This window comes from Salmo salar, chromosome 01 (genome assembly GCF_965601325.2).
Source record: "Salmo salar chromosome 01, fSalSal1, whole genome shotgun sequence".
NCBI classification, from domain to species: domain Eukaryota; kingdom Metazoa; phylum Chordata; class Actinopteri; order Salmoniformes; family Salmonidae; genus Salmo; species Salmo salar.
The window spans coordinates 132,712,867-132,730,008 of NC_138291.1; the positions used below are offsets into that span (position 1 = coordinate 132,712,867).

Sequence of the window (17,142 nt, forward strand, 5' to 3'; positions counted from 1 at the left end):
ATCTGCAGCCGAGAAGTTTTTGGGCTTCCAAGACTTAACGGAAGAAGCACTGCACGGACTACTGTCACCAGAAAATGTCCCGACCTCATAGGATCTTTCTGAAGGTGTTTAGGGACCTGATTAGAACAGAAAAGCAGGCTGATTTAGTAACATGTAAACTTCGTTATTGATAGTTTATATGATTTTTAAAAAAAATTATAAACTGTATATATGTATTATTTTTACTGCACATTTTTTCTATTTGGTTATTTGTATTATTCGCCTGTACAGTAGGTGGCGGAAAGCACACATAATTGTTGCAAACGCCATTATACCAAAGAGGAAGAAGGTTGCAAGAGCAAAATGGCAGCCTCAATTGAGAGTTTGTTCGTTGAAATAGCAAGCCTTGAAGAGCCTATCGAAGAGCTGCAAACTTTAAAAACTGCCGTTTTATCAATACCTGTAAGCGCCCTTAGGGATACAGTGAGTGGACTCCGGCTTGAAGTGATTTTCTCTCTTTTGAACACAAATGACAGGTCTGTAACCGCTGCATTGCTGAGTCAAGCCTTATTACTTACATTAGCTAGCTATTTAGCATAGCAACACACTCAAACTGTTAGTTAGCTAACGTTAGCTTGGACAGCTTCCTTGTAAAATAGACAGCACGTTCACGCAATGTAACTTAGCTAGCTAGATAAGTATAGCTACATACCTAAACCGCTAACCACTGTCTCGCGACTAGTTCGCTGACTTGGGTGTGAATGCTAACGGTACTCTTGACTAGCTGGCCTTTTCTTAGCTAGCGCCTTGCAAAATACACAGCACCTTCATTAGTGCAATGTAACTTAGCTAGCTAGATAAGCTAACGTTACCTAACTAGTCTTGTCTCTCGACTCGCTAGCTGACTTGGGTATGAATGCTAACGTTACTGTCCCTTTCTTAGGTAGCTAGCTGTGTTGTCGTTAATGGTTTAAAGCTACATCCATTTTATGACTTATACATTAATTTTATATATATACCCATTGATTCTTGAAGAATATATTGTAACGTCCCTCGGTTTATAAGCGCACGGATATCGACTGCATTTTGAGCATGCTTTTGCAGCACAATCGATAGCGCGCTGGTTTTCGGCTAGAAGGTCGAGAGTTCGAGACCTGCTCCCTGTCTTTTTCATTACAATATTATTTAAATGCTTCATGAGCTTAGTTCAATTGTCGTAGTTACGCCATCAGATCCAAGAAAATGCAGGCTTGTTTTACGCCAACGTTTGTAAAGAAAACACTGTATAGCCTCCAAATATAGTGTGCATTCAGGAACGTTTAGGTAGAAATATTCTATGTAGAACGAACATGCCTCAGTCAAGGACATGTAGAATAATGAATCACGTCGGCTCTATTCTCTGCATTTCTATCTGGAACCTTAAGAACCTTTTGCAACTGAATTTGGCCCAGGTTAAAACTATAATTTTGATGTCATGGATGGTAAGTTCTTGCATCCATAGCTCTGTCTGTGAATGTGAGTGGTTGCATTTCTCCAAGCCCTTCCCTCAGCTTTTTACCAAAACACAGGCTTTGTTTCAATTAAGGATTCTAGCTTTAATGCAAAGTGCGTTTGTGTAGCTGAGTCGTGCATGAAAGATTTTCAATGACGAAGTCTCATTAATTTCACAGAGAGAAAATTGAGCTATGCGTGGACATCCTTGGTCGAATCCTGCTCGCCCTCAGCCCTGTCCACCTGGCCCAAAACTGCAGAGTGGAACTTCAGGCTGGACTGAAACATCCTGATGATACAGTCAAAATACTGGCATTGACACAAGTATGTTACAGCTGTGATGTATTCATTAACCTCTTACATCTAGACGTTCCGCTAGCGGAACACCTGCTCCAATATCCAATGATGGGCGTGGCGCGAATTACAAATTCCTCAAAAATACTAAAACTTCCATTTTTCAAACATATGACTATTTTACAGCATTTTAAAGACAACTCTCCTTTATCTAACCACACTGTCCGATTTCAAAAAGGCTTTACAGCGAAAGCAAAACATTAGATTATGTCAGCAGAGTACCCAGCCAGAAATAATCAGACACCCATTTTTCAAGCTAGCATATAATGTCACAAAAAACAAAACCACAGCTAAATGCAGCACTAACCTTTGATGATCTTCATCAGATGACACACCTAGGACATTGTTATACAATACATGCATGTTTTGTTCAATCAAGTTCATATTTATATCAAAAACCAGCTTTTTACATTAGCATATGACGTTCAGAACTAGTATACCCCCCGCAAACCTCTGGTGAATTTACTAAATTACTCACGATAAACGTTCACAAAAAACATAATTATTTGAAGAATTATAGATACAGAACTCCTTTGTGCAATCGAGGTGTCCGATTTTAAAATAGCTTTTCGGTGAAAGCACATTTTGCAATATTCTGAGTAGATAGCCCAGCCATCACGGCTAGCTATTTAGACACCCACCAAGTTTAGCCCTGACCAAACTCCGATTTACTATTAGAAAAGTTTGATTACCTTTGGTGTTCTTCGTCAGAATGCACTCCCAGGACTGCTAATTCAATAACAAATGTTGGTTTGGTCCCAAATAATCCATTGTTATATCCAAATAGCGGCGTTTTGTTCGTGCGTTCAAGACACTATCCGAAGTGTAAATAAGAGTCACGAGCATGGCACATTTCGTGACAAAAGATTTCTAAATATTCCATTACCGTACTTCGAAGCATGTCAACTGCTGTTTAAAATCAATTTTTATGCCATTATTCTCGTAAAAAAGCGATAATATTCCGACCGGGAATCTGCTTTTAGGTAAAAAGACAAAAGAAAATAAAGCATGGGGTCGACTCGGGCACGAGCCTGAGTCTCACAGTACTGTGACCAGCCAAATCAAATCAAATTTATTTTTATGCAGCCCTTCGTACATCAGCTGATATTCTCAAAGTGCTGTACAGAAACCCAGCCTAAAACCCCAAACAGCAAGCAAAGCATGTGAAAGAAGCACGGTGGCTAGGAAAAACTCCCTAGGAAAAACTCCCTAGAAAGGCCAGAAACCTAGGAAGAAACCTAGAGGAACCAGGCTATGAGGGGTGGCCAGTCCTCTTCTGGCTGTGAAGGGTGGATATTATAACAGAACATGGTCAAGATGTTAAAATGTTCATAAATGACCAGCATGGTCAAATAATAATAATCATAGTAGTTGTCGAGGGTGCAACAAGCACGTCCGGTGAACAGGTCAGGTTTCCATAGCCGCAGGCAGAACAGTTGAAACTGGAGCAGCAGCACGGCCAGGTGGACTGGGGACAGCAAGGAGTCATCATACCAGGTAGTCCTGAGGCATGGTACTAGGGCTCAGGTCCTCCGAGAGAAAGACAGAAAGAGAGAATTAGAGAGAGCATATTTAAATTCACACAGGACACCGGATAAGACAAGAGAAATACTCCAGATGTAACAGACTGACCCTAGCCCCCCGACACATAAACTACTGCAGCATAAATACTGGAGGCTGAGACAGGAGGGATCAGAAGACACTGTGGCCCCATCCGATGATATCCCCGGACAGGGCCAAACAGGCAGGATATAACCCCACCCACTTTGCCAAAGCACAGCCCCCACACCACTAGAGGGATGTCTCCAACCACCAACTTACCGTCCTAAGACAAGGCCGTGTATAGCCCACAACGATCTCCGCCATGGCACAACCCAAGGGGGGGGCGCCAACCCAGACAGGAAGACCACGTCAGTGACTCAACCCACTCAAGTGACGCACCCCTCCCATGGACGGCATGGAAGAACACCAGTAGGCCAGTGACTCAGCCCCTGTAAAAGGGTTAGAGGCAGAGAATCCCAGTGGAAAGAGGGGAACCGGCAAGACAGAAACAGCAAGGGCGGTTCGTTGCTCCAGCCTTTCCGTTCACCTTCACACTCCTGGGCCAGACTATACTTAATCATAGGACCTACTGAAGAGATGAGTCTTCAGTAAAGACTTAAAGGTTGAGACTGAGTCTGCGTCTCTCACATTGGTAGGCAGACCATTCCATAAAAATGGAGCTCTATAGGAGAAAGCCCTACCTCCAGCCGTTTGCTTAGAAATTCTAGGGACAATTAGGAGGCCTGTGTCTTGTGACCGTAGCGTACGTGTAGGTATGTACGGCAGGACCAAATCGGAAAGATGGGTAGGAGCAAGCCCATGTAATGCTTTGTAGGTTAGCAGTAAAACCTTAATCAGCCCTTGCCTTAACAGGAAGCCAGTGTAGGGAGGCTAGCACTGGAGTAATATGATCAAATTTTTTGGTTCTAGTCAGGATTCTAGCAGCCGTATTTAGCACTAACTGAAGTTTATTTAGTGCTTTATCCAGGTAGCCGGAAAGTAGAGCATTGCAGTAGTCCAGCCTAGAAGTAACAAAAGCATGGATTAATTTTTCTGCGTCATTTTTGGACAGAAAATGTCTGATTTTTGCAATGTTACGTAGATGGAAAAAAGCTGTCCTTGAAACAGTCTTGATATGTTCTTCAAAAGAGAGATCAGGGTCCAGAGTAACGCCGAGGTCCTTCAGTTTTATTTGAGACGACTGTACAACCATCCAGATTAATTGTCAGATTCAACAGAAGATCTCTTTGTTTCTTGGGACCTAGAACAAGCATCTCTGTTTTGTCCGAGTTTAAAAGTAGAAAGTTTGCAGCCATCCACTTCTTTATGTCTGAAACACAGGCTTCTAGCGAGGGCAATTTTGGGGCTTCACCATGTTTCATTGAAATGTACAGCTGTGTGTCGTCCGCATAGCAGTGAAATTTAACATTATGTTTTCGAATGACATCCCCAAGAGGTAAAATATATAGTGAAAACAATAGTGGTCCTAAAACGGAACCTTGAGGAACACCGAAATTTACAATTGATTTGTCAGAGGACAAACCATTCACAGAGACAAACTGATATCTTTCCGACAGATAAGATCTAAACCAGGCCAGAACTTGTCCATGGACTATCCAAACGCGCTACTTTTTTTCAGCCAGAGCCTGCAAAGCCACGATTCAGCTTTTTGCCGCCTTCTGAGAGCCCATGGGAGCCGTAGGAAGTGTCACGTAACAGCAGAGATCCCCTGTATTGGATAGAGATAATCAAGAAGGCCAAGAAATTGTCAGACAGGGCACTTCCTGCATGGAATCTTCTCAGGTTTTGGCCTGCCAAATGAGTTCTGTTATACTCACAGACACCATTCAAACAGTTTTAGAAACTTTGGAGTGTTTTCTATCCAAAGCTAATAATTATATGCATATTCTAGTTTCTGGGCAAGAGTAGTAACCAGTTTAAACCAGGTACGTTTTTTTTCATCCGGCCTTGAAAATACTGCCCCCTATCCATATCATGTTAAAAATCATTTAATTGTCCATGTGGTCTCTATTAGAGGGCACTTCATTTAATATAACATGTTTTTTGAAATTCAACGTATTTAAAAATTAGCCAAATCAAAGATGGTAGATATTAAATAATCCTAAAACGTTTTTTTATAATAACCAAAATACTTATTACTAATATGCCTCCAATTTTGTGTAAATGTTTGTCCTGGTTTCATATGGAATCACTAATTTGAAGGAGAACACTTATTAAATTACATTTACTGTACGAAATCTTAAAATACTCTCGATACATTAAGTAACATAATTAGAATATTTTGTCTTACTGGTGAGTAAGGGGAAAAAAATGGCAAGAGTTTGAGTAAGATCTCTAACGGATGCCTGCAAAAGTGGCCACACGCCTTCAAAGTGCACAGTTCCTAAGTAATTTTATTGCACTTTTGACTCAAGGAAGGTGACTTCAACTACTAAGTTATTGTTTTTTGTTGTTGCTCACCTAGCTGCTGTTGAGGAACTGAAGCAAGCACACTTGTAGTTTTGGCTTGAAACACAGTCCTGCGTCCCATATTACACACAATTAGTTGTTTACGCAATCCAAAAATGGTCTATTATAAACTGCTTTCTGGGTCAGGTGGCCATCATTTGAATGCTTTTTCTATTGCCAACATGACTATGATCTTAGTGTCAGGCTTTCATAAGGTACTTCAGAGAAACATTGATGTGTCGGCATCGATTAATTGTCTCTGGCCCCCTCCCAGTTAGGGGGAGTGATGAGCTTACAGCAGAGTCTCACGCCTGGCTCGTTGCGAACTAATTTGCCAGAATTTTACGTAATTATGACATACCATTGAAGGTTGTGCAATCTAACAGCAATATTTAGACTTATGGATGCCACCCGTTAGATAAAATACGTAACGGTTCCGTATTTCACTGAAAGAATAAACATTTTGTTTTCGAAATGATAGTTTCCGGATTTGACCACATTAATGACCTAAGGCTCGTATTTCTGTGTTATATTATAATCAAGTCTATGATTTGATAGAGCAGTCTGACTGAGCGGTGGAAGGCAGCAGCAGGCTCGTAAGCATTCATTCAAACAGCACTTTACTGCCTTTGCCAGCAGCTCTTCGCAATGCTTCAAGCATTGCACTGTTTATGACTTCAAGCATATCAACTCCCGAGATTAGGCTGGCAATACTAAAGTGCCTATTAGAACATCCAATAGTCAAAGCTATATAAAATACAAATGGTATAGAGAGAAATAGTCCTAAAATAACTACAACCTAAAACTTCTTACCTGGGAATATTGAAGACTCATGTTAAAAGGAACCACCAGCTTTCATATGTCCTCATGTTCTGAGCAAGGAACTTAAACGTTAGCTTTTTTACATGGCACATATTGCACTTTTACTTTCTTCTCCAACACTTTGTTTTTGCATTATTTAAACCAAATTGAACCCGTTTCATTATTTGAGACTAAATGGATTTTATTGATGTATTATATTAAGTTAAAATAAGTGTTCATTCAGTATTGTTGTAATTGTCATTATTAAAAATATATATAAATCGGCCGATTTAATCGGTATCAGCTTTATTTGGTCCTCCAGTAATCGGTATCGGCGTTGAAAAAAATCATAATCGGCCGACCTCTAGTGTTCACAGTAAACGCACACTGGAGGTTCCACAGAATTTTCACAACGTAGAAGTTTGCGCTCAGCAGACTTGAAATGTGCTGAATGCCAACAATCTTTTTTAAAAAGAACATTGGGAGGGTCCTACCTGGAATTTGTTGCAAAATGTTTTGCTTTTTTCTGCTATTAATGAATACCCCCCCTGGTCTGTCTGAGCCTCGGGTGGATCTCTAGCTGTCATGGTGGCATAACTTAATACAAAGATCAGGCAGCCATAATCAATAACATTTTCATTTTCTGCAGATTGGTAGAATGGTATTGAACCATGAGGCAGTAACAGAAATTCAGAACAACCAAGACATACTTCGGGAAGTGATCCACTGCATCAGAGGAGAGAAGATGTCAGTGGCCAAAGAGGTTGGCATAAAGATGATACATTTTTTTAACCACATGTTACATTTCAAAACCACTTGTTGCTCAAGACCAGTTCATCAATTTCACAGGCAATACGAGCTCTTGCCAAACTTAGCCATTCCAAAGCTGGGTTAGATGCTCTATTCAGGAGCGACTTGCTGAAAGACCTCAAGGATGTGATGGCTACAAGTGATATTGTCAGATACAGAGTATATGAGGTACGCCCATTGCCACACGTTTGTCTGTTTCCTAATATGTCTAATCTTTTGGAAATCTGCCTGCCCATACATATGAGTGTTTGAAAATAGAATTGCATGGTGGAGCATAGTGATAAGCATCAGTTAAACATATGGTAACCTTATCATGAAGTTGCTTATACATCTGAATATTGCAGTAACTATTCTAGTAACGATATTTTAACATGTTTTTTACAAAGTGCAAATTCCAATAAGCACAGTAATGGAAGGAAGTGTTTTTCTTAGTATAAATATGGTACAAATAGCACACCAAATATGGCTGCTGGTACCCATCATGGGATACCCTATGCCTTGAATGGGAATGTCAATTCTACTGTTGTTCAATATTGACTTGTCTCTCCTTTTGCAGCTGATAGTGGACATATCGTCTGTCTCTCCTGTCTCCCTGGGTTACTGTGCCAACAGCAGCTTTATTTCCCAGCTACTGGGGGAGCTGACAGGAGATGATGTACTGGTCAGGTAAAACATGGATAACCCACACCCTATAAAACAGACAATCTCTTGCTCCCACTCTCCGTCACTGGCCACACAGACGGAAACACAAACTCCCCCTCTCATTTCCCTTTTATGATATGTAGTGACCTCTGTCTGTTTCAGGGCTACAGCCATTGAGATGGTGACCACACTTTCCCACAGTCAGCATGGGCGCCAGTACCTGGCACAGCAAGGCATCATGGATAAGATATCCAACATGATCACTGGAGCAAAATCAGACCCCTTCTCTAGTTTCTACCTGCCAGGTGAGGATGTTATGAGTTCATCTCACATTTGCATTTTAGTAATTTAGCGGACGCTAAATCCAGACTATAGTGTACAGTATACATGTTCGTACTGGGCTCCAATGGGAATCAAACCCAGAAGCCTGGCGTTGCAATCACCACACTCTATCAACTGAGCCAGATGGGACCATGATGTCTCCCACACAGGGCTGGTGAAGTTCTTTGGGAACCTGGCCATCATGGACAGTCCCCAGCATGTGTGTGAGACCTACCCAGCTTTCCAGAACAAGGTGTTTGAGATGACCAGCGACCCAGACCCTGTTATGACTGGAGTGGCTCTGGACACACTGGGGGTCCTGGGCTCCACCGTGGAGGGGAAACAAGTCCTGCAGAAAACAGGTTTTTATTTTTATTTTGTATGTTGGTTTGTTTGTGTTTAGTTTCACTGCATTAATTCCTTATTACATAAACAATTTAGTAACTGCAGTAGATAACAATTACTCACTTTCTGTTTGGGTTTGTGTGTTCAGGTGAAAAGTTCAATGCTGTGCTGAAGAGAATGAGCCAGCTGGCCAGCGGTGGAGCCACCGAGCTGCGAGTGCGCTGTCTGGAGGCCATCTCACTCCTAATCACTCTGCAGGTGTGTGTGTGTGTGTGTGTGTATATATATATATATATATATATATATATATATATATATATATATTACCAGAAAAAATGGGGGACACCTACACGTTCCATATTTTTTAAAACAATTTTCCACATTGTAGAATAATAGTAAAGACAACTATGTAATAACCTTAAAATATTAAACAAATCTATACTACCTGCAAAACAAGAGATGACTTTGGGATGCTGGCCTTCTAGGAAGAGTTGCAAAGAAAAAGCCATTTCTCAGACTGGCTAATAAAAAGAAAAGATAAGCAAAAGAACACAGACACTGGACAGAGGAACTCTGCCTAGAAGGCCAGCATCCCAGAGTCACCTCTTCACTGTTGACATTGAGACAGTTGAGGACTTGTGAGGTGTCTGTTTCTCAAACTAGACACTGTAATGTACTTGTCCTCTTGCTCAGTTGTGCACCGGGGTCTCCTACTCTTTCTCTTCTGGTTAGAGCCAGTTTGCTCTGTTCTGTGAAAGGAGTAGTACACCGCGTTGTACAAGATCTTCAGTTTCTTGGCAATTTCTCACATGGAATAGCTTTAATTTCTCAGAACAAGAATAGACGGATGAGTTTCAGAAGAAAGGTCTTTGTTTCTGGCCATTTTGACCCTGTAATCAAACCGAACCAATGCTTATGCTCCAGATCCTCAACTAGTCTAAAGAAGGCCAGTTTTATTGCTTCTTTAATGAGCACATGTTTTCAGCTGTGCTAACATAATTGCAAAAGGGTTTTCTAATGATCAATTAGCCTTTTAAAATGATAAACCTGGATTAGCTAACACAACGTGCCATTGGAACACAGGAGTGATGGTTGCTGATAATGACCCTCTGTATGCCTATGTAGATATTCCATTAAATGAGCCGTTTCCAGCTACAATAGTCATTTACAACATTAACCATGTCTACACTGTATTTCTGATCAATTTGATGTTATTTTAATGGACAGAATGTGCTTTAAAAAAAAAAAAAAAAAACCATTTCTAAGTGACCCCAAACTTTGAACGATAGTGTAGTTTCCGACTTGTTTTCAATGAGAATGACAGATCTACAAGTTGCATTTCTATCTGAAATGAGTCAGGTCATACATAGAACGACATAATGGACCTTGTGTAAAGAATGCTGTGTCTGTGTGCGTACCAGGCTGAACAGCAGACAGAGGACCTGCTGGTTCTAACAGAGTCCTGGTTCCATCTGCTGTCTAACCAGCCTATGGAGATGATCCGGAACATCAGCACCCAGCCCTTCCCTGAGCTCCACTGTAGTGCTCTACGCATATTCACTGTGAGTGGATGGTCAGGAATTAATGTACACATTACTGGACTTTTCTTTCTTTCTTAGAAACGGAACAAAGCGACTGCGGATATGTTTCAGCACCATACTACATATTTCTTGTATAGAATCTGATGTAAGAATTCAAACTCATAAAATGGTTGCTTCCATCTGTTTTTCAGTGGTACCTTTTGTGAACCCTTTGTGATTTTGGCCCACTGTTGTAAAAGACAAGTGTCATTGAGTCGGAGGTGATTTCATGAAAACATAGGAATTGTTTGTTCATCAATTATTGCCTCACTGGCTAAAACTCAGTAATTTTCTATATGGTGTCTTTTGTTGTGTTGCAGGCCATCGCTCCCCAGCCATGGGGTCAAAGGTTAATGATTGGCACACCAGGGTTCATGGAGTTCATTGTCGACCGTTCGACTGGTCCGACCAAGGAAGCGAAGGATGCTAAGTTTGAGCTTGTGGGGGCGCTGGTGAGCTCTTCCACAGCAGCGGACATCTTGGGTAGCCAGCACTACTTACGCCTGCGGTCTTACCTCCGAGAGGGAGCGTACTATGTGACCGCTGTGGCAACAGTGACCACAGAGGGAGCGGACTGAGAGAAATGGGGAAAATGTCATATTACATGCTATTCCCAATATAGCACACTACCTTAGGCCCTACTCAAAAGTAGTGAACTGTATGGGGCGTAGGTTTAACTTGAGACTGCTACCAGACCAGGACCAACAAGACTCAATTCTTGTTATTTTATTAGATTGATAGCCTGAGATGCATTTACTGTTGCTTTTTCTAAGTGAAATATTTGCCCTTATTAAAGAGGAAGCATATTGAAAATGACAATCCAATAGTTTTATGATTTTTATATCACACACTCGCATAAGACAGACTTTCCAAAACATTAGGAACACCTTTTGCACTCAGACCAACCTCAATTCGTTGGCATGGACTCCACAAGGATGTTGACTCATATGCTTCCCACAGTCGTGAAGTTGGCTGGATCTCCTTTGGGTGGTGGACCATTCTTGATACACACGGGAAACTTTTGAGTGTGAAAAACACAGCAGCATTGCAGTTCTTGACACTCAAGCTGGTGTGCCTGACACCGACTATCATACACCATTCAAAGGCACATTTTTCCTTGCCCATTTACTCTGAATGGCACAAAAACACAATCCATGTCTCTGGCTCCAGACTTAAATCCTTTAACCTCCCGTGCACTCTCTTTCATCTACACTGATTTGAAGTGCATTTATCAATAAGGGTTCATAGCTTTCACCTGGTCAGTCTGTTGTTGAAAGAGCAGGTGTTCCTATACAGGTGTTCCTATATATGTGTGTGTGTGTGTGTATACGTGTGTGTGTGTGTGTATACGTGTGTGTATACGTGTGTGTATACGTGTGTGTATACGTGTGTGTGTGTGTGTGTGTGTGTGTATACACGTGTGTGTATACACGTGTGTGTGTATACACGTGTGTGTATACACGTGTGTGTATACACGTGTGTGTGTATACACGGGTGTCGCGTGTGGTATACGCGTGTGTGTATACGCGTGTGTGTATACGCGTGTGTGTATACGCGTGTGTGTATACGCGTGTGTGTATACGCGTGTGTGTATACGCGTGTGTGTATACGCGTGTGTGTATACGCGTGTGTGTATACGCGTGTGTGTATACGCGGTGTGTATACGCGTGTGTATACGTGTGTGTATACGTGTGTGTATACACGTGTGTATACACGTGTGTGTATACACGTGTGTGTATACACGTGTGTGTACACGTGTGTGTATACACGTGTGTGTACACGTGTGTGTATACACGTGTGTGTGTACACGTGTGTGTATACACGTGTGTATACACGTGTGTGTATACACGTGTGTGTATACACGTGTGTATACACGTGTGTGTATACGTGTGTGTATACGTGTGTGTATACACGTGTGTGTATACGTGTGTGTATACGTGTGTGTGTATACGTGTGTGTGTGTACACGTGTGTGTGTATACACGTGTGTGTGTATACACGTGTGTGTATACACGTGTGTGTATACACGTGTGTGTATACACGTGTGTGTATACACGTGTGTGTATACACGTGTGTGTATACACGTGTGTGTATACGTGTGTGTATACGTGTGTGTATACGTGTGTGTATACACGTGTGTGTGTGTACACGTGTGTGTGTACACGTGTGTGTGTACACGTGTGTGTATACACGTGTGTGTGTACACGTGTGTGTGTACACGTGTGTGTGTACATACACGTGTGTGTGTACATACACGTGTGTGTGTGTACATACACGTGTGTGTGTGTATACACGTGTGTGTGTGTATACACGTGTGTGTGTGTGTACACGTGTGTGTGTGTGTATACACGTGTGTGTGTGTGTATACACGTGTGTGTGTGTATACACGTGTGTGTGTGTGTATACGTGTGTGTGTGTGTACACGTGTGTGTGTGTGTGTACACGGGTGTGTGTGTGTGTGTACACGTGTGTGTGTGTGTACGCGTGTGTGTGTGTGTGTGCGTGTGTACACGTGTGTGTGTGTGTGTGCGTGTGTACACGTGTGTGTGTGTATACGCGTGTGTACACGTGTGTGTGTGTGTGTACACGTGTGTGTGTATACGCGTGTGTACACGTGTGTGTGTATACGCGTGTGTACACGTGTGTGTGTGTACACGCGTGTGTACACGTGTGTGTGTGTATACGCGTGTGTACACGTGTGTGTGTACACGCGTGTGTACACGTGTGTGTGTGTGTATACACCTGTGTACACGTGTGTGTGTGTGTATACGCGTGTGTACACGTGTGTGTGTGTATACGCGTGTGTACACGTGTGTGTGTGTGTATACGCGTGTGTACACGTGTGTGTGTGTATACGCGTGTGTACACGTGTGTGTGTGTATACACGTGTGTACACGTGTGTGTGTGTATACGCGTGTGTATACACGTGTGTGTGTGTGTACACGTGTGTGTGTGTGTATACACGTGTGTGTGTGTGTATACACGTGTGTGTGTGTATACACGTGTGTGTGTGTGTATACGTGTGTGTGTGTGTACACGTGTGTGTGTGTGTGTACACGTGTGTGTGTGTGTGTGTGTGTACACGTGTGTGTGTGTGTACGCGTGTGTGTGTGTGTGTGCGTGTGTACACGTGTGTGTGTGTGTGTACACGTGTGTGTGTATACGCGTGTGTACACGTGTGTGTGTATACGCGTGTGTACACGTGTGTGTGTGTACACGCGTGTGTACACGTGTGTGTGTGTATACGCGTGTGTACACGTGTGTGTGTACACGCGTGTGTACACGTGTGTGTGTGTGTATACACCTGTGTACACGTGTGTGTGTGTGTATACGCGTGTGTACACGTGTGTGTGTGTATACGCGTGTGTACACGTGTGTGTGTGTGTATACGCGTGTGTACACGTGTGTGTGTGTATACGCGTGTGTACACGTGTGTGTGTGTATACGCGTGTGTACACGTGTGTGTGTGTATACGCGTGTGTACACGTGTGTGTGTGTATACGCGTGTGTACACGTGTGTGTGTGTATACGCGTGTGTACACGTGTGTGTGTGTATACGCGTGTGTACACGTGTGTGTGTGTATACGCGTGTGTACACGTGTGTGTGTGTATACACGTGTGTACACGTGTGTGTGTGTATACACGTGTGTACACGTGTGTGTGTGTATACACGTGTGTACACGTGTGTGTGTGTACACGTGTGTGTGTGTATACACGTGTGTGTGTGTATACACGTGTGTACACGTGTGTGTGTGTATACACGTGTGTACACGTGTATACACGTGTGTACACGTGTATACACGTGTGTGTGTGTGTATACACGTGTGTATACACGTGTGTGTGTATACACGTGTGTATACACGTGTGTGTGTATACACGTGTGTATACACGTGTGTGTGTGTGTATACACGTGTGTATACACGTGTGTGTGTGTGTATACACGTGTGTATACACGTGTGTGTGTGTGTATACACGTGTGTGTGTGTATACACGTGTGTACACGTGTGTGTATACACGTGTGTACACGTGTGTGTGTGTGTACACGTGTGTACACGTGTGTACACGTGTGTGTGTGTGTACACGTGTGTGTGTGTGTACACGTGTGTGTGTATACACGTGTGTACACGTGTGTGTGTGTATACACGTGTGTACACGTGTGTGTGTGTATACACGTGTGTACACGTGTGTGTGTGTATACACGTGTGTACACGTGTGTGTGTGTATACACGTGTGTACACGTGTGTGTGTGTATACACACACGTGTGTACACGTGTGTGTGTGTATACACACACGTGTGTGTGTGTATACACACACGTGTGTACACGTGTGTGTGTGTATACATACACGTGTGTGTGTGTATACACACACGTGTGTGTGTGTATACACACACGTGTGTACACGTGTGTGTGTGTGTGTATACGTGTGTGTGTGTGTACACGTGTGTGTGTGTGTACACGTGTGTGTGTATACACGTGTGTACACGTGTGTGTGTGTATACACGTGTGTACACGTGTGTGTATACACACACGTGTGCACACGTGTGTGTGTGTGTACACACACACGTGTGTGTGTGTGTGTACACACACACGTGTGTGTGTACACACACACGTGTGTGTACACACACACGTGTGTGTGTGTGTGTGTGTGTGTACACACACACGTGTGTGTACACACACACGTGTGTGTGTGTGTGTGTACACACACGTGTGTGTGTGTGTGTGTACACACGTGTGTGTACACACACACGTGTGTGTGTGTGTGTGTGTGTGTACACACACACGTGTGTGTGTGTGTACACACACGTGTGTGTACACACACGTGTGTGTGTGTGTGTGTGTACACACACGTGTGTGTGTGTGTGTACACACACGTGTGTGTGTGTACACACACGTGTGTGTGTGTACACACACGTGTGTGTGTGTGTGTGTGTACACACACGTGTGTGTGTGTACACACACGTGTGTGTGTGTACACACACGTGTGTGTGTGTGTGTGTGTACACACACGTGTGTGTGTGTGTGTGTGTACACACACGTGTGTGTGTGTGTGTGTGTACACACACGTGTGTGTGTGTGTGTGTACACACACACGTGTGTGTGTGTGTGTGTGTGTACACACACGTGTGTGTGTGTGTGTGTGTGTACACACACGTGTGTGTGTGTGTGTGTGTACACACACGTGTGTGTGTGTACACACACGTGTGTGTGTGTGTGTGTGTACACACACGTGTGTGTGTGTGTGTGTGTACACACACGTGTGTGTGTGTGTGTGTGTACACACACGTGTGTGTGTGTGTGTGTGTACACACACGTGTGTGTGTGTGTGTGTGTACACACACGTGTGTGTGTGTGTGTGTGTACACACACGTGTGTGTGTGTGTGTGTGTACACACACGTGTGTGTGTGTGTACACACACGTGTGTGTGTGTGTACACACACGTGTGTGTGTGTGTGTGTGTACACACACGTGTGTGTGTGTGTACACACACGTGTGTGTGTGTGTACACACACGTGTGTGTGTGTGTGTGTGTACACACACGTGTGTGTGTGTGTACACACACGTGTGTGTGTGTGTGTACACACACGTGTGTGTGTGTGTGTACACACACGTGTGTGTGTGTGTGTACACACACGTGTGTGTACACACACGTGTGTGTGTGTGTGTACACACACGTGTGTGTACACACACGTGTGTGTGTGTGTGTACACACACGTGTGTGTACACACACGTGTGTGTGTGTGTGTACACACACGTGTGTGTACACACACGTGCGTGTGTGTGTGTACACACACGTGTGTGTGTGTGTGTACACACACGTGTGTGTGTGTGTGTACACACACGTGTGTGTACACACACGTGTGTGTACACACACGTGTGTGTGTGTGTGTACACACACGTGTGTGTGTGTGTGTACACACACGTGTGTGTGTGTGTGTACACACACGTGTGTGTACACACACGTGTGTGTGTGTGTGTACACACACGTGTGTGTGTGTGTGTACACACACGTGTGTGTGTGTGTGTGTGTACACACACGTGTGTGTGTGTGTGTGTGTACACACACGTGTGTGTGTGTGTGTGTGTACACACACGTGTGTGTACACACACGTGTGTGTGTGTGTGTACACACACGTGTGTGTGTGTGTGTGTGTACACACACGTGTGTGTACACACACGTGTGTGTGTGTGTGTGTACACACACGTGTGTGTACACACGTGTGTGTGTGTGTGTGTACACACACGTGTGTGTACACACACGTGTGTGTGTGTGTGTACACACACGTGTGTGTGTGTGTGTGTGTACACACACGTGTGTGTACACACACGTGTGTGTGTGTGTGTGTGTACACACACGTGTGTGTACACACACGTGTGTGTGTGTGTCTACACACACGTGTGTGTGTGTGTGTGTGTACACACACGTGTGTGTACACACACGTGTGTGTGTGTGTGTGTGTACACACACGTGTGTGTACACACACGTGTGTGTGTGTGTGTACGTACACACACACGTGTGTGTGTGTGTGTGTGTACACACACACACACGTGTGTGTGTGTGTGTGTACACACACACGTGTGTGTGTGTGTGTGTACACACACACGTGTGTGTGTGTGTGTGTACACACACACGTGTGTGTGTGTGTGTGTACACACACACGTGTGTGTGTGTGTGTACACACACACGTGTGTGTGTGTGTGTGTGCACACACACGTGTGTGTGTGTGTGTGCACACACACGTGTGTGTGTGTGTGTGCACACACACGTGTGTGTGTGTGTGTGCACACACACGTGTGTGTGTGTGTGTGTG

General features: G+C 43.6%; 1 protein-coding gene across 1 annotated transcript; it reads left to right on the top strand.

Annotated features, from left to right (window-relative positions):
• The first annotated feature begins 294 nt into the window (after positions 1-294).
• psmd5 (proteasome 26S subunit, non-ATPase 5) lies at positions 295-11,153 on the top strand. Its single transcript, XM_014123499.3, has 10 exons — positions 295-515; positions 1,650-1,794; positions 7,286-7,399; positions 7,486-7,614; positions 8,003-8,112; positions 8,251-8,393; positions 8,580-8,771; positions 8,903-9,012; positions 10,176-10,316; positions 10,655-11,153. Exons 1-10 carry the CDS (start codon positions 343-345, stop codon positions 10,910-10,912), a joined length of 1,515 nt encoding a protein of 504 aa, XP_013978974.1. The 5' UTR covers positions 295-342; the 3' UTR covers positions 10,913-11,153.
• The last annotated feature ends 5,989 nt before the right edge of the window (positions 11,154-17,142 follow it).

Excerpts from the sequence above, each read along its gene's own strand:
- psmd5 (XM_014123499.3), top strand. The coding sequence starts at position 343 with ATGGCAGCCTCAATTGAGAGTTTGTTCGTTGAAATAGCAAGCCTTGAA. Across the intron at positions 7,615-8,002 it reads TCAGATACAGAGTATATGAG|CTGATAGTGGACATATCGTC; the intron begins GTACGCCCATTG and ends CTCCTTTTGCAG. Across the intron at positions 8,394-8,579 it reads CTCTAGTTTCTACCTGCCAG|GGCTGGTGAAGTTCTTTGGG; the intron begins GTGAGGATGTTA and ends TCTCCCACACAG.